Source organism: Heteronotia binoei, chromosome 13 (genome assembly GCF_032191835.1).
Source record: "Heteronotia binoei isolate CCM8104 ecotype False Entrance Well chromosome 13, APGP_CSIRO_Hbin_v1, whole genome shotgun sequence".
In the NCBI taxonomy this organism is placed as follows: Eukaryota; Metazoa; Chordata; class Lepidosauria; order Squamata; family Gekkonidae; genus Heteronotia; species Heteronotia binoei.
In genome coordinates, this window is record NC_083235.1 from 18769568 (window position 1) to 18794738 (window position 25171).

Below are 25171 nucleotides of genomic sequence, written 5' to 3' on the forward strand. Positions count from 1 at the left end.
GCCCTGTGAAGTAGTTTAACCACTGTGGTGTGGTGGTAAAGAGAGGAAGATTAGTACCTGGGAGTCTTGAGTTCTAACCCCGACTGGTGCCATGCTTGCTGGGTAACCTTGGGCCAATCACACTTTCTTAGCGTAACTTGCCTCACATTGTTGTGAGGTTAAAATGGAGGAATGGAGAATAATGTAAGCCTCTTTGGGTCCCCACTTCAGAGAAAGGCAGAGTATAATAAATAAGAAATAGATAATAATTTAGGCTGAGAGTATGTGACTGGCCAAGGTCATCCTGTAAACTTTCATGGCATGAGTTGGGATTAGAACCTGGTCTCCCAGGTCCTAGTTCAACGCTCTAGACACTGCACCACATTGGCTCTCTGACCTGTGTGGATGTAGCTTACTACAGAGTTCTCCAGCACAAAGCCCACCATAATGAAAAAGTTAAAACAAGAACATTGCAATGTCCAGTTCAGCAAATCTGGCACGAGAGAACTTCTGAGTAGATTGTGCCTCACACTGTGTAGTCAGAGAAGGGTCCTTTTAGATTTCTCCTCTCAGCTACCAACTCCAGCCCACTTCTGGCTGCTCCATTAATGGCTGTGTTACAGGCATGAAATTCATCTTAACTTTGGGCCACACTGTCAGCAAGAAAAGGCGTTTCTTAAGAACTTGGAGAACACACCTTCATTTTAACCTCATAAATAATGAGTGCTAACAGACAGAGCCAGAACTTTCCACAACTGTGTGTGAGTGAGTGATGCTGAATTGCTTCCAACTAAAGGTGACCCTATGAATTAATGTCCAACACAAACTGAGGGGCTGTGGCTTCCTTGATTCAGTCAATCCATTTCATATTGGGTCATTGCCTTTTCCTGGCACGGTTGTCTTTTCCAGTAACTCTTGTCTTCTCACAATGGTGACCATATGACAACCTGAGTTTAGTCAATTGAGCTTCTACTGAGATTTTAGACTTGATTTGGTCTAGAACCACTTACTGGTATCTGTAAAACTCCCCTCCTACACCGTGTTTCAAAGTAATCCACTTTCTTCCTGTCAGCTTTCTTCATTGTTCAACTTTCACATCCATACACTGTAATGGGGAACAGTATGGCATGAATTAACCAATCCTGGGGTAAGACTGCATCCAAATGGGCTAGTCTTATCTGTAAGCAGATAACAAACCTAAAGGGAGGTGATTTTTCCCAAGCTTCTGTTTGGGACAAAGATACTGCTGTATTAAGAAGGTTGTCAAAAATGTTTGAAAGACAGGGCCCTTTAAGGCGTGGACTTTAACTGTCAACTGGCAGTTTTGGGCAGCATCTGAGCACACTTATCAACCGCACCCTTCCCCTCCACGCCAGTCTTCAAAGCAGTCATCCCTTTTTCTCAACAATTTTGCATCGATCTTACCGTGCCTAAATCAGAGAAGGTATGGAGGTATTGTTTTAGGCAGGACATACCCAAAGATTGTGAAGCAAGGAAATCCTTGTCTCTTATACCTCACTTAATAGCAAATTACCAACCCTCGGCATCTCTTTATTCTCTCTGAGGATTAAGTAGTGTTTACAATATCGCTTTTAATGAGATCTTGTAGTGAGGTCATGTTTTCCCATATCGGGCTCACTGGAAGAGAAACCGCAGCTGTGTTTTGATGACAAAGGCAACGTTCAGGTCTGCAAAGGTTCAAATTGTAATTCGTGTTTTGAATGTTGTTTTTTTTAAAAAAACTAGAAAATCTGAAATCCGACTGCTTAAGATATGTTTTGATTTGGGACAGGTGTCAAATCACGTACATGTCGATTTTTAAGCACTGTCAAGTATTACATAGCTTGCTGGCTATTCAGTGTAAATTCTCCAATACTGAATGCAAATAAGCAGATATTGAAATGTTCAGTGAAAATTTAATATCAAAAGTTTCACTGGAGAAGTCCAAGGAGAATATTTAGGAGCAGATTTGTTTCAACTAGTCAGTATTAGCCAGTGCTGCTAAAACCCTCTTTCTGAGTAAACTGAATTGATTTATTGTTTTATTTAAAAACATTTTTATTCCTCCCTTCCTCCAAGGAGGGCAGGGTGGTGGGCATGGTCCTGTCCCGTCCTCCATTTTATCTTCACAACAACCCTGTAGGTGAGGCTGAGAGAGGGGGGGGGGTGACCAAACTGTGGCTCAGGAGCCACATTTGGCTCTTTCACTCATACTGTGTGGCTCTCAACGCTCCCAACACTGGCCAGCTTGGAGAAGGCATTTCTCTTTAAATCACTTCACCTGGTGGTTTGGAGAATGCACGTAAAGTTAAAGTTGCTTTCTTTCCACTTGTTCTCCCTCATCTATCTTCCTTCCTTCCTTCCTTCCTTCCTTCCTTCCTTCCTTCCTTCCTTCCTTCCTTCCTTCCTTCCTTCCTTCCTTCCTGGACTGTGGAGTGCCTCAGGGGGCAGTTCTCTCACCAATATTATTCAATATCTACATGCGCCCTCTTGCCCAGATTGCCAGGAGATACGGACTTGGGTGCCATCAATATGCAGATGACACCCAACTCTATCTGCTAATGGACGGCCGGCCTGACTGCGTCCCTGAGAATCTAGACCGGGCCCTGCAGGATATGGCAATGTGGTTGAGGAGGAGCGGGCTGAAATTGAACCCAGCGAAGACAGAAGTCCTTTGTCTGGGTCGGGGCGCCCGGGAAGGGGAAACACCTCTTCCGGTCTTCGACGGGGCGCCGCTGAAAGCGGCGCACCGGGTTAGGAGTCTGGGAGTTTTACTGGAGCCTTCATTATCAATGGAGGCCCAGATTGCAGCCACTGCCAAGTCAGCCTTCTTCCACCTGAGGCGGGCAAGGCAGTTGGCTCCCTTCCTAGAGCGCCAAGATCTGGCAACGGTACTTCACGCAACGGTCACCTCGAGACTGGATTACTGTAATGCCCTCTACATGGGGCTGCCTCTGTACCGAACCCGGAAGCTGCAGCTGGTGCAGAACGCAGCGGCCAGGCTACTGTTGGGGCTCCCTAAATGGGAGCACATACAGCCTGGGCTGCGCGAGCTGCACTGGCTGCCAGTTATATACCGGGTTCGTTACAAAGTGCTGGTCATTACCTTTAAAGCCCTATATGGTCGAGGACCTGTCTACCTCAGGGACCGTCTCTCCCTATATGAACCCCAGAGAGCACTGAGGTCAGCTGGAAAAAACTTGCTGACTATCCCCGGACCAAGAGAGGTGAAGTTGCAATGCACCCGCAATCGGGCCTTCTCCTCTGTGGCCCCGAGCTTATGGAACCAACTTCCAGAGGAAATGCGGGCCCTGCGGGATCTTGAACAATTCCGCAGGGCCTGCAAGACTTTCCTCTTCCGACTGGCTTTCGATGATGTAGAAAATTAAGTACTAATGATACCGCCATCATAATAAAGAACAAATAGCAATAGCATTAGCACTTTTATAACTGTAATTAATTTTAAATCTATTAGAATTTTAATGTTGAATGTAACCTTGTTTTTATACAATGGAATGTTACTGTTACTGTTAGCCGCCCTGAGCCTGCCCCGGCGGGGAGGGCGGGATATAAATAAAATTATCTAATCTATCTATCTAATCTAATCTAATCTTCCTTCCTTCCTTCCTTCCTTCCTTCCTTCCTTCCTTCCTTCCTTCCTTCCTTCCTTCCTTCCTTCCTTCCTTCCTGTCTTACGGCTCTCAAACGTCTGACATTTATTCTATGCGTTGCTTACATTAAGCAAGTTTGGGCACCCCCAGTCATTCACTGAGCTTCCTTGGCAAAACAGGAATTTGAAACGGGGTCTTCAGAGCCTTAGTTCAACACTCTGACCAATCTATAATATTGTCTCTCAGTCTGAATACCACTGTACATCTGGAGTAGAAATAGAGTAGCTGCAGCCTACTTGTAAAAGAGACAGTGTTTGGGGGTAATGCCTGCTCTCATCCAAAGGTGTTTAAGTTTTCTGTCTTCCATTGGCCCTATTATCATATCTGATGAGAAATTTCATAACATCTGCTGTGGAACCAGTGCATGTGCAAAGGATTCTGGGACAAGTAATAGACAGTTAAAGTAGAGTGACAGCCATAGGTTGCCTGGTCCCCCCGGTTACTGGCTGGGAAGTGGGGGTAGAGTTGCCACATTGAGGAGCTCTTGGAAATTTGGGGATGGAACAGGAGGACAGGGACTTCAGTGGGGTACCACGCCATAGAGCCCACCCTCTAAAGCAGCTATTTTCTTCAGGGGAACTGACCTATGTAATCTGGAGGTGAACTGTAATTCTGGGGTATCTCCATGACCTACCGGGGGGCTGGCATCCATAAGACTGGAAGTGATGTGGAGGCGCAACCATTTATTTATTGAGATTTAAAAGACTTTCACTCCGGCTCTGAGCATGTCGCTTTCCTCTTGTGCTCATCGTTGTAAAGGTTATGCAAAACCAAGATCTCATTTGTTCAAGGATAGACCCTCTGCACTGTTCCTGGAATTTAACTCATATATATGAACATATGAAGCTGCCTTCTACTGAATCAAACCCTCGGTCCATCAGAGTCAGTATTGTCTACTCAGACTGGCAGCAGCTCTCCAGGGTCTCAAGCTGAGGTTTTTCCTGCCTATTTGCCTGGACCCTTTTTAGTTGGAGATGCCGGGGATTGAACCTGGGACCTTCTGCTTACCAAGCAGATGTTCTACCACGGAGCCACCGTCCCTCCCCCATCTGACTCATGTCAGATGAAGGGAGTTTTGACTCTTAAAAGCTTATTCTGAAGCTCCTGTTGGTCTTTAAGGTGCTACTGGATTTGAACCTAACTGGAATTTTACTGCAGTTGTCAACAGTTTTAAATATTAAGATTCAAACCTGAGCAGCTGAAGGTCCTATAAATTGGCTTTTTAAATAAAACTGTTATCTAGCAGGTCAACGCAGGGCATCCCTCCCAGCTGTGAGATCACAGATTGTTTGTTCCCAGAGCACACCAGTCTGACAATTTTGTTATTGAGCCTGGACTTCTTTGTGGTTCCCCCCCTCCACCCTTGATGCTAAACTCCAAGGTCAGCTGTTGCTTAACAGCAAAGCAAAGACAGACACTCCTAAAACTGGAGGAAGAATTTACCTGTCAGCAGCCCCAGAGCCGCGCCCACATTCTGGTTTTTTTTTTTTTTTTTGCTTCCCTACATTTCAAAGGGATTCTGTAATCAGTGGAATAAGAAGCAACATTTTCCCCCCTATACAAGGGCTGTGCGGATGTGTGCAAATGCTGCTTCTGGATCCAAATCAGCCCACTGGGGAAAGGGTTAATGGCTCCACTCCAGATCCATAGAAGGGGCTCTTTTTAAATAAAATTAAAGCCTTGCGGAGATTCAATCACAGCTTCTCGCATACCTGCACTGCCTCTGAGATCCTGTCATTGTGGTCGCCTCCCTTTTTAATTGCCAAAGTTCTGCCTTCTACACTACAGATTCTCAGTATCAGAGAAAACAAAGAGTTTGTACAGCTCATTAAATCATTGATGATTGAGGTTGCCAAGGTCCTCTATGATAGGACAAACAGAAACTTTTCTCCCTATGTTGTGGGCAGAGCCACTTGCTGCTCCAGTGAAACAGGATTAGCAGGTTTTTGATACTATGTGACCTGTTTTCAAGTGACAAATATGAGACTGATGTGAAGACTGCAAACAGCCAAATCCTTTTCAAGTCATTTTCAATTTTCCTTTTTTAAAATAACCAAAAACCTGCCTCCAGCTTAAGAAAATGGTAGAGATTATACCATATAAACATATGGTTCAGTGGTCCCTAGCAGTATGGGTTGTAAATTGGGTTTTAAATATAAGAGGACAATCTTGAGATTTTGGCTCCTGAGTTTTTTGCATATTCCAACTTTTCTGAGACAACTCTTGACACTTTACCTGATAAACCACTGATATGATCAGTCGATCTGTCAGTTTTAAAATGTGATTACTGCACCGCAGGTTATCTTTTCATTTGGTTAATTTGATGTCAAATAGTCCGTTCCTTCATGGAGGATTTCTTAAATTTTACTATTAGCACATTTGGTCTGACAGCCAATTACAGAATTTTTAGTTGGCTAATCACCTGTACTTTGAGTGAGATACTGATCAAATTTAAATATGCTTCTGTAATACATACCTTTTTGGAATCCTGGAGAAAGCACACAATAGGTTGCTTTAATAAACAAATTTAATATTTTCCATTATTTTTAAAATTGTGTCTGGTAAGCCAAACATAGCTTCAGCAAACAGACTTAATTAAAACTGGCTCCTTCAAACCAATCAACTGACATTTCAACTTGTTTAATCCACTGAGTAAATTGATTACAGCTTGCAGCTTGAAAGATAAGCTTTGTTTAAGATCTCAGCTGTCTGCAAATTCTTTAAAACATGCCAGAGAAGTTTTACAAGGTCAAGAACATGTCAGGTGAAAGGTTAAAAATCCTTCCTGTTAGTTGCATCATTTTTCCTTTGAGCTTGGAAGAGCAGGTAGTGAACATGACAGAACATGGGGACTTTTGAGAGACTTTCTTGTTGTGATTCGTTTAATGCAAATGTGCATCTTTAACTTAGGGAGTGCTTGGAAATCAACTCCATATTCGGTAGGTCTTACTCCCAGGAAAGCATTTTTAAGATTGCAGCCTAGGTTATTGCAGGAGATTGCAAGCGTTTTTTTGAACACTTTTGAACACTAAAGGGATAACAGCTAACAATTTCTGTTGCGGAGGTTGCGACCCTGAGTGGCTCCTAACCTTTTTGGCACCCGGGACCGGTTTCGTGGAAGACAATTTCTCCATAGACCGGCGTGTGGGGAGGTGGTGCTGGGGTATTGGCTGTCCCCCCCTGCCCACACCCTATCCCTGCCCGCTATGGGGGTAGGTGAAGGTCACTGCCACGCTGCCAATTCTGCCCTGGGTGGATGAAAGAGATGGTGCTTCATAGTGAGGCCGTGCTGCCTCTTTCATCCGCCTTGCTCCATGGCCCAGTTGCTACCGGGCCACGGACTGGTACTGGTCTGCAGCCCCTGCTTTAGATGACACCTGGAGATCTCTCGCTATTACAGTTGATCTCCAGATGACTGAGATCAAGTCCCCTAGAAAAAATGGCTGCTTTGGAGGGTGGACTCTATGGCACTATACCCTTCTGAGTTCCCTCTCCGCCCCAATCCTGCCCTCCCCAGGCTCCACCTCCAGAATCTCTAGGAAATTCGCAACCCAGACTTGGCAACCCTAGGGAAATCACATGTTCCCACTAAATACTATGCTGCAGCACTGGAATTCTAGCATGAGCTCCTTTGCATATTAGGCCATACCCCCTGATGTAGTCAATCCTCCAGGAGCTTACAAGGCTCTTTTTTGAAAGCTTTTGGAGGATTGGCTACATCAGGGGTGCATGACCTAATATGCAAAGGAGCTCCTGCTAGAATTCCACCCCTGCCATGCTGGAAAAGTGCAATTTCTTGCACAGCCAACATTCGGTAGCTGTAGGCTGGGTGCCCCCAATTGCATAGGCCAAGAGATACACCTGCCTAGGGACACCCCACCTTTCAGCTGAATACAAGGCCCCCAAATATGAGCAACTAAAACATCCCCTCGTTAGCATTTTCACAAATATTTGTTATTTAATTACGGTATACCCCACCTTTCTCCCCAGCGGGGACCTGAAGTGGCCTACAACGTTTCCCATTTTATCCTCACCACAAGAACCCTGCAAGGTAGGTTAGGCCGAGAGTGCGTGACTGGCCCAAGGTCATCCAGCAGGAAAGAGCTGGGATTTAGACCTGGGACTCTCAGATCCTAATCCAGCACTAACTGCTACGGTTGCCAGCCTCCAGGTGGGACTACAAATAGACACTGTGTTTACTACTAATTAAAAAGCTCCTTTAAATAATTCCATTCATAGCAAAGCACATGTAATATACACTCAAACATCAAACACAACTAAGAGTTCGGTCCCAAAGGGATTCAGAATCCTCAATAATTCTGACTTGTCCCAAGTATTCAATATTGAGTGTATATTACAGGTACTTTGCTATGAATGGAATTATTTATAGGAGCTTTGAAATTAAGAAACTGGATTTATATCCCGCCCTATACTCTGAATCTCAGAGCGGTCACAATCTCCTCTACCTTCCCGCCCCACAACAGACACCCTGTGAAGTGGGTGGGGCTGAGAGGGCTCTCACAGCAGCTGGCCTTTCAAGGACAACTCCTACAAGAGCTACGGCTGACCCACGGCCATTCCAGCAGGTGCAAGTGGAGGAGTGGGGAATCAAACCCGGTTCTCCCAGATAAGAGTCTGCGCACTTAACCACTACACCAAACTGGCTGTCAGTTAGTAGTAAATATTGTCACAGTGTCTGTTTGTATTTCACAAGTTCTGTTGTGACAACTCTCCTAGTATTGTAATCCTCCAGGTGGGGCCTGGGGATCTCCTGCTTTTACAACTGCTCTCCAACTGGCAGAGATCAACAGTAAAGTATTCACACTCTTATTGTGTGTGCATGCAATTGATTTAGTGCAAATATAAGACAAAATAGAACAAAGGAACAATACGGTATTTGCACTCCCCCAGTATATGCACGTCACAATTTCTGCACAGGAACCCGCCTTAATCAAGTTCATAAGGCTCCCTATAGCACCGTCTTATGAACTTGAGAGTGTGAATACTTTATTGTTGACTGGTGATTTGTTATAATTTTTCCCCTGGAGAAAACGGCTGCTTTGAAGGGTGGACTCCATGGCATTTGTACCCACCTGAGGCCCCTCCCTTCCCCAAACCCTGCCCTCTCTTGGATCCGCCCCCAAAGTCTTCACGTATTTTCCAACAGAGACCCGGCTGCTGCTAAACCACACTGGCTCTTGAAACAAAAGGAAACTTTTAAAACATGCTTCTTTTGGGAACTGTCCAAAAGCCCATTGGCTGTAGGACATTACCATTACCAGTAATCCCTCTCTGCAGGACAAGGTTTAGCAATTAAAATGACATGCTATCTGCTCTCCTATAAATAAAGCCCAAGCAAGTAGAACATACAAAGCAAACAAAGTTATGAGATAAAAACATTTCATCTACCTACTCCGATGTATGTGTAATTAAAAGTCAAACAGGAGTCACCAACAGGCGTCAGAGCTTTAGCCCAGATTTCCCAAAGCTGCTGAAATGTATTTAACAAAAGCCAACAAGGTTTCTGTGAATTTGGGTTGCCATCAAGCCTGGAGAAAAAAAATCCAATGACTTTAATAGAGACTTCATATAACGTTGCCCTGACCTTTGTGGCCCAGGCTAGCCTTATTTTTTCAGATCTCAGAAGCTAAGCAAGGTCGGCCCCGGTAAGTGTTTGGATGGGAGAACACCCAGGAAGTCCAGGGCTGCTATGCAGAGGCAGGCAATAGCAAGCCACCTCTGAATGTCTCTTGCATTCAAACCCCCATTGGATTGCCATAAATCCACTGGGACTTGATGGCAGTTTCTACCACCACCAATGGGATGATATTCAGCAGGGCATGTTATTTACCTCCATGCCAACAAAAGCTTCAACTGCACATTTCCACATGTTAAGCCAGAGCTGTCAAATATGTGGCCTATGGGATGGATCAGGCCCCCGGAGGGCTCCTATCAGTCCCACGAGCAACTCACTGTTGTCTGCTTCCTTCTCCCTCTCTTGCTTCCTCCTGCAACACAGCTTGCTTTGCCAGGCTTGCTCAGTCAGGCTACAGAGCAAAACCCCTATTTTCTCCATTGGCCGACTATCACATGAAGCAACATGTACAAAAACTTGAAATACACAAAAGCCATTTCATATGTGGGCCTGTAAGACAGAGCCATTGTAATACATTGTAATACAGAGCCATTCATATGTGGGCCTGTAAGACAGAGCCTGTAATACAAAAGCCATTTCATATGTGGGCCTGTAAGACAGAGCCATTTCCGTAGGGCCTATAAGATAGAGCTGTTCCACCAGGCGTTTAGTTGAGGGAAGTGGGCGTCCTTTACTTTATTAGCTACCCTCCCCTACAGTGATCTATCATCTGAACCACTGCATCTGGGCCACTGAATGATTGCACCTAAATTTGCACTATGCTGCCCGCCTTAGTTATTTAACATTGATGTAATGCTGTTGTTTTAATTATATTTATTGGTTTTATTGTATGTGACTGATTTTTATCTGTATTTGATCCGCCCTGAGCCCGTCTGGGAAAGGGCGGAATAAAAATGGACCAAATAAATAAATATTTTCCTCTGGGTCTTAGACTCAAAGCATTGACCATGAGATTTCTGTGATGAATGTCAGTAAATCAAAAGCAGGCTTAGATACACACCTGAACAACACCAGAACAGCATACTCAAGATTGCTACAGCACAGACATTGTCTCCAGATTTTGATGCAGTAATTCAAAGCAAGAGGTGTTAGTTATCAGAGACTGTTAAACAAAATATTGCAAGAGTGCTAATCTTTTAAGCATGTTTTAAGGCTTTTTTTAAAAAAATCTTTATGTTTGTCTGTGTCCTTTATAAAGTTTGTATCTCCACTACCTGGCATTACATTTTATGACACACATGGCCCAGCCCAATAAGCGCTCATTTATGTCAGATCCCTCATAACAAATGAGTTCAACGCCTCTGCATTAAGCCTTTGTCAAAAGGATAGGAGATTTTTCTCCAGCCTGGTTGGCAGCCCTCCTTTGGCCCGTTAGAAATCTATAGCGTACAAAGGCATTAAACTAAGCATGCTAACACAGTATGCATAGCAGCAATGCGTACATAACAGCATAGTTTAAATGAGATGCTGGACTCGTTCAAGGCTGTATTGGTGCATTCTTCTCACCTGCCAGCAATTACATTTAGATCCGGCCTAACAGTCGCTTGACAGGCAAGTTTTAACAGGTGAGGCTTTGTTTTGTTTTTTAACTGCATAGTGGCTGAAAAGCAAGCTGTGTTTATAGGCCACAGGGTGAGGCAGAAAAGTTAGCGAGGAGGATGGAATATCTCTGCAGATATTTTTAGCTGAAACAGAATGATGGTTCCTGGGTGCCAGTGATGTAGGCAATGCCACCCCCCTTTCTTGCTCCTTGCAAAAAAGAGGGAGAGGAGAAATTGTACGTCTGGTGTTAGAAGGAGAAACGCAAAAAGCTCTGTTCCTCTTGAATAAGACTCTGAGCCAGCTGCTTGTCTGTGTTATATTTTTTTCATGCTCTTTGTTTGCAGAAGGAGGGTGTGTGTGTGTATGAGCTTAGAGAATGTAAGATGTAGTTAGCAGAAATGGTATTGTTGATGACCTGAGGAAGGTGTGTGGGGGGAGAGAAGGGGACATTGCACAAGCGAATATCTTCAGTCTGAGGATGGCGGTGCATCTAACTGATGCACAGTCAGTGCCAAGACAGAAGATTCCTCTTCCCTGCCTTTGGCACTTTCATCACCGCGGCCAAAGTCTTGCATTAGTCAAGGCCCTGAATAGTGTTTCCGTTGCAGGCGAGCTTATGTCACAGTGAGGCCTGGAGCCCCAGTCTGAAGCTCTGCGTAAGCTGAGGCTGCTCCGTTCTGTTTACTTTCAGGGAACACTCCGTGTATTCAGAGGTGACGCTTGAGCTGCACACCTGCCAGTCCTTAAGAGAATGAGCTCTTGCACAGAGCACCATATTCACGCTCAAACAATGACTTGGAGTCCTGGTCTTTGAGATGTAGCAGGCTGAACACTTAGGTCAGGAATTCCCTCACTTCCTGTGCTTTCCTGTAGGGCTGTCAGTAAATGAAATAGAACAAAGTAGGAGTCAAGTTGCACCCTTAAGACCAACAAAGTTTTATTCACAATGTAAGCTTTCGTGTGCTCTAAGCACACTTCATCAGACAAGGAATCAGGTACAGTGAGCAGAGCTACATACAGCTGGTAGGCAGGTGGTTTAGAATGCAAAATGGTACAAATTTAAGATCCAGTGACAGAATAGTGAAATTAACAAATTGAGCAAACCTTTGATCTGGGTGACTTGAGCGTGAGAAACCAATAAAACATGCCCTCATTTTGGCCCAGGCTTATAATAGAGTGATTAGCAGACATTCTCACAATGTGACATGTTACTGTTTTATTGGTTTCTCTCACTCATGGCACCCAGATCAAAGGTTTGCTCAATTTGTTAATTTTACCATTCTATCGGATCTTAAATTTGTACCATTTTGCATTCTAAACCACTGCCTACCAGCTATATGTAGCTCTGCTTGCTGAACCCAATTCATCATCTGATGAAGTGTGCTTCTAGCACACGAAAGCTTACATTCTGAATAAAACTTTGTTGGTCTTAAAGGTGCCACTTGACTCCTACTTCATTCTGCCGCTTCAGACCAACACGGCTGCCCGCTTGGATCTATGTAGTGAATAAAACAATAAGTGGTACAGTTCCTGACCAGATAGGAGGTTCCAGTTCTTCCAGAGAGCTGGAAGATACAGTCAGCCAGGTACATGAATCATGCCCTGGGGAAAACCACCTACTCTGTGAGTGTGGAAAGCAGCTGTATGGAAGACTGCTCTGGCCCTTGTCAGCCACGGAGACCACCAGGGAAACGCATTCTAGGGTCAGGACTGCTACGATCAAATGCACTTGAACAGGCCTCTCTGGCTGCAAAGAAAGAGCTTCTTGGGAAGGAGTCGAGCCTGCAGGCTGCTCTTGGAGCTTGACTGATGTGTTTGCTCTGAGCACTGGGCGTGTAAGCTTTCCAAACCTCCACAGGCTTCCGATAAGTTGAGAGATGACCTCTTGTGAAAGCTTCCTGGTTAGGCTGGCACTTAGATCTGAGCCAATGCGAAAGTGGACTAAGCCTGTGAAAAACTCAGGTTCAAGTTCCCGCTTGCTGTGAAGCTCACTGGCAGACAGAGGCACCCTGGGAAGATAAAACAGCTCTGGGAAAGGGTTGCACCCCCTCCCCTGCCATATCCCTATGGAGGGAAGATGACAGCTGCAGGAAACTCACCCCAGGGGTGGCCAAACTAGCTCGGGAGCCACATGTGGTTCTTTCATAACGTGTTGTGCCGCTCCCAGAGGTCAAGGAGGAACTTATTGCAGGCTTACTCTCAAGTCAGCCTCTACCTGCCATAGGTGGGTGACTATTTCCGCTCAGTGTGAAGCAGGGGTGGAGGGAAAAATAGGTAGACTTGCATGCTGTTCTCCTCCACTACAGAGGTCACCTGGAGACCTAGAGCAGGGAAAGAGAGCACAAGAGCCAAGGGAGCCACTGGAAGGAGGGACAGAATTAAAGAGGGTGGCACAGGACTCCCCCTTTGTTTCATAGCTCTTGTAGGAGCTGTATTTACTAACCTTGGTGTCAAGTCAAAGAGAGATGCATAATGATGCTAACAGTGGTCAGTGATTTATATGGTACATGTAATCTTCTACTGATGCCAAAAAAAAATTCCTTGACCTTCCCCTGTGCTGATCTTATGGGGACTGTTATTCCTAGCTGCTTCTTTTTTTTAAGTCTCCTTCTGGCATGGTCATGTTATAAAGGGCATACATATGTTCTTTATCTTTCCGTGCAAAGAAAGTATTAAGAATTTTAATAAAGATGTGTGTTTAATATTTATGTCTTGCAGCTCTCAAACATCTGGTGTTTATTCTGTGTGGCTCTTACATTAAGGAAATTTGGTCGCCCCTGCCCAACAAGACTGTTGTGCATGTGATTTTTGCCCTGAGCTGGAGTGGCTAAGTTGGGGGAGAGGTTCAGAAGAGGTGGCTCATCCCGGGTCATTGGCTTACTGTGATTTTTTTTTCCCCATGGCCATAACAGCCAATCTGTCCCATTGGTGATCTCAGGTCAGTCACACACTCTCAGCCTAGCCTACCCTCACAAGGTTGTTGTGAGAATAAAAAGGAGAAAGGAAAAATCACATGTGCATCTCTGAGCTCCAGCAAGGAAAAAGAGATAAAAATCTTCAGGGTAAGTTCTGCTGTTAGGGGAAAGATAAGATCTTGAGAAAGGAGCAATTTGGAAGGTGAGCCTGTAGCAAGTAATGCTGAAAAGGTGACATTAGAGTTGATATCTGCAGCTGAGAGCCCTGCAGTAAATAGGGCTTCCTAAAAGGCAGTATGTGATAAAGGACGCTTTGACTCTTGAAAGCTCACATCCTGAAAATCTGGTTGAGCCAGTCTGGTGTAGTGGTTAAGTGTGTGGACACTTTCTTATGTGGGAGAACTGGGTTTGATTCCCCACTTCTCCACTTACACCTGCTGGAATGGCCTTGGGTCAGCCATAGCTCTGGCAGAGGTTGTCCTTGAAAGGGCAGCTTCTGGGGAGAGCTCTCAGCCCCACCCACCTCACAGGATGTCTATTATAGGGGGAGAAGATATAGGAGATTGTAAACTGCTCTGAAACTGATTCAGAGAAGGGCAGGTATAAATCTGCAATTCTTCTTCTGATTGGTCTCTGGGGTGTGGCAGCTCTGACTTGGATAATCCTAGCTAGCCTGATCTCTCCTTTTAAATTGTTTATTTTTATTTTTGCAAAACAAAGATAAGAAAAATATACAAAAAAGAAAAAGAAATGATTACACGTAGTTACATATATCAAAAGGTGACAATATGAATTAAATGTATGAAATAAAAAAAATATTTCTCCCCAACTCCCCTTTCATTACATTGAAAGGGTTTTGGATCGCTGTTAACAAAGACTATAAAACTTCTGTCGGGATATATTTATTTCAATATTTTACATTTCGAATTTCATTAAGTAATGTGTTTTTCAACTGAATTATTAATTTCACAGGGCTAGCCTGATCTAGTCAGATCTTGGAAGCTAAACAGTTTTGGCCCTGGTCAGTATTTGGATTGGAGATCACCAGGGAAACCCAGGGTCGCTACACAGCGGCAGCCAGTGGCAGACCACCTCTGGAGATCATTTGTTACCAGCCCCCCATGGGGTTGCCATAACTGCACTGCAAACTGATGGCAAAAAAAGAGTTGCTACTGGATTCAAATCTAGCTTTTCTACTGTAGGCCAACACGGTTACCCTCTGAAACAAAAGGACTGTGTTAAAGTTGCCAACTCCAGCTTGGTAAATTCCTGGAGATTTGGGGAGGAGAGGGAGTTTGGGGTGTTTGTGTGTGTGCGTTGAGGTGTGTGTGATGAATCCATTCTCAGAAGCTGCTCCAGGTGATCTAGTCTAGAGCTCAATTGTAATTCTGGGAGAATTTCAGCTGTGATGTGGAGCTTGGTAACTTTAGGTGCTGTCTGACTGTTTACCAGCCAATCCGCTGGTATATATTTGGAAGTGATGATGGCTGTAAGATAAACGACACTGTGGCAGTGGTGATGCCAACTTCCTTCTGTTCCCTTCTCAAAGCAGCTGGCTAGTGAATCAAGGGCTAATAGGGTTGCCAGTCTCCAGGTGGAGACTGTTCTGGTTTGAAGGAACTTCTGGAGACCTGTGGGTCCCTTTGTAAAGGAGAATGAGATTGTTTTGACTGACTTTGTAATATTTTGATAAATCCCAAGCCTGAAGAAATCTTTGTATGAAACAGGAAGTTGGTTAACAAACTTGTTGCAACTTTTTTCTGGGATTTGAAGATGATTTTCTATCGTGAAGTTGTATATGAAACTTTTTATATTATGTATATTGATTTAGAGACACACCTGGATTATGACTACAACTGATTTCCAGGCGACACAGATCAGTTTTTCTGGAGAAAATGACCACTTGGGAAGGTGGTCTCTATGACATCACATTCTGTTGAAGTCCCTCCCCTCCCCAAACCCCGCCCTCTTCAGGCTTCACCCCCAGAATCTCCAGGTATTTTCCAACCAGGTGCCAGCAACTGTATAACTTAGTCCTTAGTTGCTGAGTGGTTATGGGAAGGTTCTGCTTTCGAAGCCGTGCTTTTGGCCAGGATTTAATGGCCAAGTGGAAGACAGTGCCTTCCATAAGGATTAGGAAAAAAAGAAGAATGAGAATTGTAATCCATTTTATGAAAGGGGTTTGCAAATGCATCTGTGCATTAAGTGCTGTTATTAAGTGTGTACAGTGGGGGGAGCAAGGACAAGGGAGGTGGTTAAAAAAAAGCTGAACAAACACAGATTAAACAAATCCTGACAACTCATTGAAAACACGAGCGATAAATCTGCAGAAGTGGCTCTTGTGGTTGGACTGTTTTCAAGACACACTGGCAACCATTTTCACTACATCGTAGAGAAAGGCTGTGACTTGGCTTTCTGTCTTTCGTATTTTAAAATAGAACCCTCCCAAGATAGTTTTCTTGGAAGGAGTCAAGATTCCCCAGTTGACTTTCTAGAGCTTGGAGGCAAGTATGCTAGGAGGGGTCCGTGAAGTTGGTTTTGTTGAAACTATTCATCCATTCTCATTACTTTCGTGCCTGGAGCACTTTGTTGCCTTGACTGGGGTGGGGTTGTCGACACAAAGTCCAGACATGCTTAGAGACTCTGCCCCGTGATCTGAGCTGCTCACACTTTGCAGGAGCCCAGCCCTTCCTTTAACCACTAGCGTGGCTTTACCACAAGCAAAGGAATCTCTTTTCTAGCTAGAGGGGCACTTTGCTGCTTTCAGAAGGACTTGTGTCCCGCATGGATGTGTGTATTGCATTGATTTATTTATATTCCACTTTTCTTCTTAAACCAGCTTGATCCTTGTTTTCCCATCCTCCATTCTCTAGCCACAATAACCTTGTAATGGAAACCAGGCTGAGAATTCATAGTAGATCCATGTTCTCCCAGCAAGACTCCATGGTAGAAGTGGGGATTCAAACCTGCCTCTCCCAGGATCCTAGTCCAACACACTATGCCACACTGGCTGTCATGTAGAGAGAGATCACTGTGTTACAGCATACATAACATGTAGATGTCATGTTATCTACATATTATCGTTTATCTACTATCTTGTCAATTGCCGATTGATGTCGTTTGGTATCTGAAATCACCCCAGTTTCCAGTACATAGGACCGATGGACTCATATTCTAGCTATATCTGTAGAAGTGAAGAGTGACTATGGAAGCTCATGCCTTGCCACAGATTTTGTTAATCTTTAAGGTGCTTCTGGACTCTTGGTCTTTTCTACTCTAAGAACAAAGTTTGAGTCCAGTGGCGCCTTTAAGACTAATAAGAATAAACCTTTGTTGGTCTTAAAGGTGCTGTTGGATTCAAACTTTGTTCTGCTGGTTCAGACCAACATGGCTGCCCACCCAACTCTGTCTTGTCTTCTATGTAGATGGCATGCATATGTGGACTTTAATTCAGGCCAGTATAATGGTTAGAGTGTTGGATTAGGATCTGGGAGGACCCAGGTTCAAATTCCTACTCTGCCGTGAAGCCCTCTGAATGACTTTCCCCCTTTCTCTTTCTCTCTGTATCTCAGTCTAATCTACCTTACAGGGTTGTTGTGAGGATAAAATGGGGGAAGGGGGGGAAAACAATGATGCCCGGAACTTTTGGAAGAAGGCCGAGATTTTTAACAAGTAATAAATTGCTAACAGCACTTTATTAAGAGTGGTGGTGTCCACATTCTCCCATGCTGATATTTGAAGAAATACACGTGCCTCTTCTCTCTCAGAAAGGTACCTCTCCATTTCCTGGAGAAAAATATCCTGTCCCTTTAAGGGAGGGTTAATGTAGGGAAACACAGCTGGAGTTTTGCATGGTATTGTGGTCAAGAACATAGCTTGGTAAATAACATCACATTAAGCCTCTAATGAAGGGATGGCACATTGTTTTCTTCAGGGGTTGTTTTGTAGAAAAATAAGTGGTGGAGCTCATTAGCATAACTCATTAGCATATGCCACCACCCCCCACCTGCCAAAAGCAACCCGATGTAAGGAAGGAGAGCCCTGGGCGAGTGATGCCTGCTTGGGCTGGCTAGAGATCCAGGCAGCCCAAGCAGGCCTCGCTCACCTGGGGCTCTCCTTGGCTGCCACACCCCCCACAGTCAAAAGCAAGCCACCCGCCACCCAAAATCACATAAGAAGTGGAGAAAGGGTGGCATGGGCTTCTCCAGGGGTTAATGAGGACTGCTGCGGGTGTGGCAAAGCTCCTGGTGGCTGGCTTCCGCTCTCCTAATCCAGGGATTGTTATGCAGCTGCAGCTGCTACTCAATGGACAAGGTAGGTGGGGAGGAGGAGGGGGAACCCTCAGAAAGGTTCAAGAGCTGTGCTCCTGGGAGTTCCTGTTGAATTCAAGGCCTGGTTTTCTTCATCTAGGTAGTTGAGGGAGCAGCCCCCAAGGATGGATGGACCAGATGAATAAGGATCATAAAATGAATTAATAGGAGCTACGATAGTTAGAAAGAGGGCCTGGTTTTGTTTTGTCCATGGGGATCTGCTTCCTCCATTCTGTTCTTATGGGAATGAACTAAGGGAAGGAAGGGGGATTGTTACGAGGAACTACAACTTGTGCATCCTGTCCTTCCTTCCATGCAAAGCAGGTGACATTCCTTCCTCTATCATTCAGATGAACAAGAAGTTCACCAGGTGCAGGCAGCTGCAAGCTTTCTGCTTCTAGAGAAGGATCTCAGGCCCAACCCAACAGTTAGCCAAGGGTTTTTCTCACACGCCACCCTCTGAGGCTTCTAGTTGGCTGTGACCTCTTTGGCTATTGTGATGTCATTGGTTGCCCAGAGAAATCAGCTGGTATATCCAGCGCCTGTCGTCCTCTTAGCATTCGAATGTTAAATAGGTCTTGGAGATCATTATTTCTTCTAAGAGGGAACTTGATGCACTTACCCCAAAGGGCAGTGAAAAGCAGGCAAGGTAGGGGTTTCCGCATACTCTTCAGGCATGCAGAAAAATATTACTGTATAACAGGGGTGGCCAAACTGTGGCTTGGGAGCCACATGTGGCTCTTTCACACGTATTGTGTGGCTCTCAAAGAACCCATCATCCTGTCAGCCCGTTTGGAGAAGAAATGGCTCCACAGTAGGTGATTATCCTGGGGAAATCACTTTTCTAGCCGGTACTAGATGCAACACCATCAATTATTTCCTTGCCAGCCCAAGATTACTTTCGAAGGTTCTTCATCTACAAGTTCTTCCCGAATTAGAAAGTGATCACGTCCCATTATTGCTTACTCTAGCTCCGTTAGCTCTTGCGACTTTTCACAGTATTACGATGGGCCCACATCTGGTTCCAGCTCAACAAATGAGATGCCGTGCCAAGTGGTCTGACCAGTTGGCACAAACGGTGAGGGGAGTCTTGGAGAAGGAGGATGCTTGCTCCGAAAGAAAACTAATTTTGGATACTCCCCATGGCTTGAACCCTTTGATCCCCTTTGATCATCTCCTCCAACTCATAAAACCATTATTGGTCCAAGATGCTTCTGTTCAACATTGTAGATTCAAAAACGTCTCCAAACCCTGGTTCGATAAAAAATGCAAGCAAGCAAGAAGAGATCTAAAAATAGCGTATCATGCGTATAAGAATTCCACGGGCCTTGATACTCTGTGTACACAACACCATCTCTCACGTTCTAAGAAGTTTTATAAAGAACTGATTGCCACAAAGAAGTGTGAGGCCATGAAAGTGCTGTGGAATAGCATTATACAGTCATCCAAGGAGAAGATCTCAACAGGGTTTTGGAAATTGATCTCGAGTCACTCCTACAAAGATAATTTCCTCCATTGACTCTTTTGTTACCCCCAAGAATTGGGAATCATTTTTTCAAATCTCTCTTTAAATCATTTCGCCAAGCCAGCCAGCAGTTTGGAGAATGCATTTAAAGTTAAAGTTGCTTTCTTTCTACCTCTATCTCCCCTCCCTCCACCATCTATTTTCCTTCCTTCCCTCCCAGCCGCTTCACTCTTTCTGTGGTTACTTGAACGCTCTTGCCCAGTAGCATATTGGGCACCTTCTGACCTGCGGGGCTCATCTTCCAGCGCCATATCTTTTAGCCTTTTGTTTCTGTTCATGGGGTTTTCTTGGCAATGATACTGGAGTGGTTTGCCATTTCCTTCTCCAGTGGATTACATTTTGTCTGGGTTCTCAGCTGTGGCCTGTCCATCTTAGGTGGCCCTGCATGGCATAGCCCACAGCCTCACTGAACTGCGCAAGCCCTCTCGCCACGACAAGGCAGCAATCCATGAGAGGGTCAGAGCGGCTTACAATCTCCTATATCTTCTCCCCACATGCTTTAGAGGGTGGACTCTACAGCATTGCACCCCTCTGAGGCCCCTGTGCTTCCTTAAGTTCTTCCTCTAAATCTCTAGGAGTTTCCACTTTGGATCCAGCAACTGCAACCCTTCCCACCCTGCTGGTGGCCGGAGGGGACCTGGCAAGGAAGCTCAGGGCTTGGTCATGCAGCCCCAAAACTTAGACTATTAGGGGAGGTAAGAGTTTGGGGAAGTCTGCATGTTATGAAACAAACCCATTCAGCTTGGTGTTTTCTCACATGCAAAACACCTTGACTCTTCTAACCTCATTAATGCATTTTCCCATGATCCCTGTGATACTGGGTCAGCACCATTCCCATTATTCAGTTGAAGTTTTTCCACTGCAAAATAGGATTGCCCAAGGCTAGCCAGCAAAAAAAAGTGGGATTTGAACCCAAGTCTCCTGGAAAAAAACCTTGACAACCGCTGAATAAAAAACCAACTTCCTCTTTTAAAAAAAAAACCCGACCTGAATGTGGTTATCTCACTGCAAGCATGATGCTGTTGTCTGACATCTCGTTTTTTGATCTCCCTTTTGCTTGTTTACAGTCTTGTTTTATTCCGGTTACGTAAGGTACTTTGCCTGCCTAATTAGTTCATCAGACAAGTTAGCAGGGGCAGCCAGGTGCCGCGGGAGGTATTAGGAACGACAGCTAAACACAAACACTTGCTTTGGGAAGACAGACCTGGCCATTGCTCTGTATTAATGTGTCATTTTCCTGGAAGGGCATAGAAAGGGAAGAAGCGACTGCTTTGCAGTTTAAAGGATTAAGATGCCCCATGCCTGTTTATGCTGCACCATGCTGTGGAAGATGAGCTTTGTATGACTTTTCTTTGTTGTTTAGAATGCGTGGGGGCTGTGGCTCAGTGGTAGATCAGGTGCTTGACATGTAGAAGGTCTGAGGTTCAGTTCCTGGCACCTCCAGTTAAAAGAACTAAGTGGCAGGTGATGCAGAAGACCACACACAACCTGAGGCCTCGGAGAATCACTCTAATCTGATTCAGTATAAGGGCAGCTTTGTGTATTCATGTGCAGAATAGAAGAGTGTGTGAGAAGTACAAGACCAACCAAAGATGTGTCACCGTGCTGACCTCATAGCTTAATTTTTGGATTGGGGATTTTTCTTGTAATGGAGAAAGATGTCTGCATGGAACAAGGGTCACTGGGTGCAGGGGGGGGATACTTGTGAATTTCCTGCATTGTGCAGGGGGTTGAACTAGAGGACCCTGGTGGTCTCTTCCAATTCTATGATTCTAAGGTGCCTAGCAGACTCAGATAAAAGCTCAGATAAAATGCATACCACAGATTAGGGAAAGTATGAATAGGTATAAAAAAAGATCTGCATGGTTAATGAACAAAGTAATGGAAGCAGTGAAAGGTAAGAAGGATTTCTTTAAGTAGTGGAAGGTTAGTCTGAGTGAGGTAAATAAAAGAGAACACAGGCTGTGGCAAATAAAATGCAAGTCAGTGATCAGACAGGCAAAAAGGGACTGAGGGACATATGGCAAAAAATATACACATCAGAAGCAGAAAATCAGCCATCAGGGCCCTTGGATGACCAAGGGGTTAAAGGATTAGTAAGAGATGATAGGGGAAAATGGCAGAGAAGCTGAATGCTTTTTTTGCTTCTGTCTTCAATGTGGAAGATGGAAGGTTCTTGCCCACTCCAGAATCACTTATTTTGGGAGGCATATTGAAAGACCTGAGATCGAGGTGAAGAGAGAGAAGGTCCTGTGATGAGAGAGGAGGTCCTATGACTGATTGACAAATTAAAAACTGACAGATCACCAGGCCCAGATGGCAATGCATCCAAGAATTCTGAAAGAACTCAAATATAAATGTGTGCTTCTCCTGACAAAAATATGCAGTCTATCACTAAAACCTGCCTCTATTCCTGAGGACTGGCAGGTAGCTAATGTAACCCCCATCTTTAAAAGAGGTTCCAGAGAAGTTCCAGGAAACTGCAGGACAGTCAGTCTAACAATACTGGGTAAGTTGGTGGAATCAATTATTAAAGATAGAATTAGTAGGCACATTAATGAACAAAAGCTATTGAGGAAGAAGCAGTGTGGATTCTATAAGGGAAGATTGTGTCTCACCTTTTAGATGTCTTTAAGGAGGTGAACAAACATGTGGAAAAGGGAGACCCAGTAGACTTTCAGAAGCTTTTGATAAAGTTCCTCATCAAAGGTTTTTAAGTAAACAGTCATGGAATAAGAGGACAAATCCTGTTGTGGATTAAAAACTGGTTAATTAAGAGGAAACAGAGTGAGTCTAAGTGGGCAGTTTTCATAGGGGAAAGTGGTAAGCAGTGTAGTATACCACAGGGCTTGGTACAAGGTCCGCTGCTTTTTAACTTGTCCCTAATGATTTGGAGTTGGGAGTAAACAGTGAACTGGCTAAGTTTGCAGATGACACTAAGTTGTTCAGGGCAGTGATAACCAGGGAGGATTGCAAGGCGCTCCAGAAGGCTCTGTTGAGGCTGGGCAAGTGGGTGTCAACATGGCAAATCAGGGTCAGCACGGGCAAAGTAATGCACATTGGAACAAAAAACAAAACAAAAAACTAATTATAAGCCTACTTTGGTGGGGTCTGAACTGGCAGTAACTGACCAGAAGAGAAATCTTGGAGTCATGGTAGATAACTCACTGAAGATGTTGACTAAGTGTGCGACTGCGATAAAGGCAGATGCTATGCTGGGGATTATTAGGGGATTGAAAACAAATCAGCCGGTAAGAAGAAGAAGAATGCAGATTTATACCAAGCCCTTCTCTCTGAATCAGAGACTAAGAGCGGCTTACAATCTCCTTTATCTTCTCCCCCAATAGATACCCTGTGAGGTGGGCTTTCCCAGAAGCTGCCCTTTCAAGAACAACCTCTGCCAGAGCTATGGCTAACCCAAGGCCATTCCAGCACGTGCATTTGGAGGAGTGGGGAATCAAACTCGGTTCTCCCAGATAAGAGTCTGCACACTTAACCACTACACCAAATTGGCACCAAATGCTCCTATATAAATCTATGGTGTAGCTTCGTTTCGAATGCTGCGTACAGAACTTTGACAAAAAGATATAGCATTGGAAGAGGTGCAGAAAAAGGCAATTAAGGGGATGGAACACCTTCCCAATGAACTTCCTGGCCAAAGGCAGCTTTCTGAACACATGGTGCTGCCTTATATTGAATGAGCCCATTGGTCCATCAGGAGGGTTGCCAGCTCTTGGTTGGGAAATACTTGGAGATTTGGGGGTGGAGCCTGAGGAGGGGAGGGGCCTCATTGGGACCATCTTCCAATGCAGCCATTTTCTTCAGGTGAGCTGATGTCTGTCGTCTGGGGATCAATTGTAATTCCAGAGATCACCAGCCACCACCTGAAAAGCCCATCCATCAGAATTATCTGCTCAGACTGGCAGCGGCTCTCCATGATTTCCGGTAGACGTCTTTCACATCTTGCTGATTCCACTAGCGGTTCATTCTAAAAATATTTCTTGACTAGAATTACCATTGTTCTTCCTAAGAGGTTCTGTTTCACAGCTGCGGAACAGGCAGGAATTCACCTGGTAGAGTTTTGGCCAATCATGAGGGAGCCTGGAGCTGCAATGACATGTATCAACCAGTCCTGGCTCTGTTAAGGGTATTTGGGAATCAGCAAGTAAAGCTTTTCACAACGAGGGGACAAAACAGTACATGCTAACTGCCGCAGTTTAAGCTGCCATTTTAAAAGACACCGCCACAGCAACTGTGTTGGACATCCTCCCAACCCAAGGAAGCAAGTGTGATGATCAGATGCCGTTCAGAAGACAAGTTTGTGGTGCCTTTAAGGTCAATTTCCACTCACCCGGGCAGTATTAAGCTGGGCCCAGCTAGAGTGGCCTAATTTCCTTCTCTTACAAAACCATTAAAACTACAGGAGGGCTGGTTTTATTTGGCCATTCTGCAGTGGAGATTTCTATTGGCATATGGAAGATGCAGATTGTCTCTGCTTATTAGAAGACAGCCTTAGAGAAATTATTTCTTCTTTTAAATAAAGAGAGGGGAGGGGGGAAATTAAAGCTCTTATTATATTTTCTTCACTGCTCTGGGAATGCATGGAGGGGTGGTCATTTCTATCTGTGGTAGCTGTTTAGCTCAATCCGCCAGCGATCAAGATTAAATTATTCACAATTGTTTGGGCCCTTTGCTGTCGTTATCTGCAATTGTTATCTAGTTAACTCTAGTTTGTTTTACTAGGGAATGCAGGCAAGTAGACACCTTTGTCCAGTGACAGGAGATGGTTGTAAGCATTGTCTCTGGAGTTCATTCAGGCTAAATCGCTGTCTGTTTGAGTCTGTAGATTGGTCTTTGTTGTTGGTCTATGGGTTCTGGTTGTTTGTATTTACCAGGGGCAGAGCCAGTATAGATGCCCCCCCTTCAGTGGTACCCACTATTTTGCAGGTAAGGTTGCCAGCCTCCAAGTGGTGTTTTGAGTCATTTTGATCATTTGCTGCAAGTGAAAGACTACAGTGAAGACTACGGGTCCCTATTAGTGTTGTTCAAGTATTTAATATTCATTATTTCTAATCTATGGAATATCCCCTGTTGAAAAAGATTTGGATACAGGTGTGGGCAGAAGTCGACGACCTGTCCAGTGAATTCCAAGTTGGTTGCTTGCCAAGTTGTTTGTTGGGAGTGAGCAGTGAAGTGGCCAAGTTTGCAGATGACACTAAATTGTTCAGGGTGGTGAGAACCAGAGAGGATTGTGAGGCACTCCAAAGGGATCTGTTGAGGCTGGGTGAGTGGGCGTCAACGTGGCAGATGCGGTTCAATGTGGCCAAGTGCAAAGTAATGCACATTGGGGCCAAGAATCCCAGCTACAAATACAAGTTGATGGGGTGTGAGCTGGCAGAGACTGACCAAGAGAGAGATCTTGGGGTCGTGGTAGATAACTCACTGAAAATGTCAAGACAGTGTGCGATTGCAATAAAAAAGGCCAACGCCATGCTGGGAATTATTAGGAAGGGAATTGAAAAGAAATCAGCCAGTATCATAATGCCCCTGTATAAATCGATGGTGTGGTCTCA

At 44.7% G+C, this 25171-nt stretch overlaps 1 protein-coding gene across 1 annotated transcript in view; it reads left to right on the forward strand.

Moving 5' to 3' along the window:
• The first annotated feature begins 1353 nt into the window (after window positions 1-1353).
• LPAR2 (lysophosphatidic acid receptor 2) overlaps window positions 1354-25171 on the forward strand; it is a 61580-nt gene continuing 37762 nt past the window's right edge. Inside the window, exon 1 of the mRNA XM_060252606.1 lies at window positions 1354-1665. Coding sequence (XP_060108589.1) covers window positions 1646-1665 — 20 coding nt within the window. The 5' untranslated portion in view covers window positions 1354-1645. The remainder of the gene's footprint in view (window positions 1666-25171) is intronic.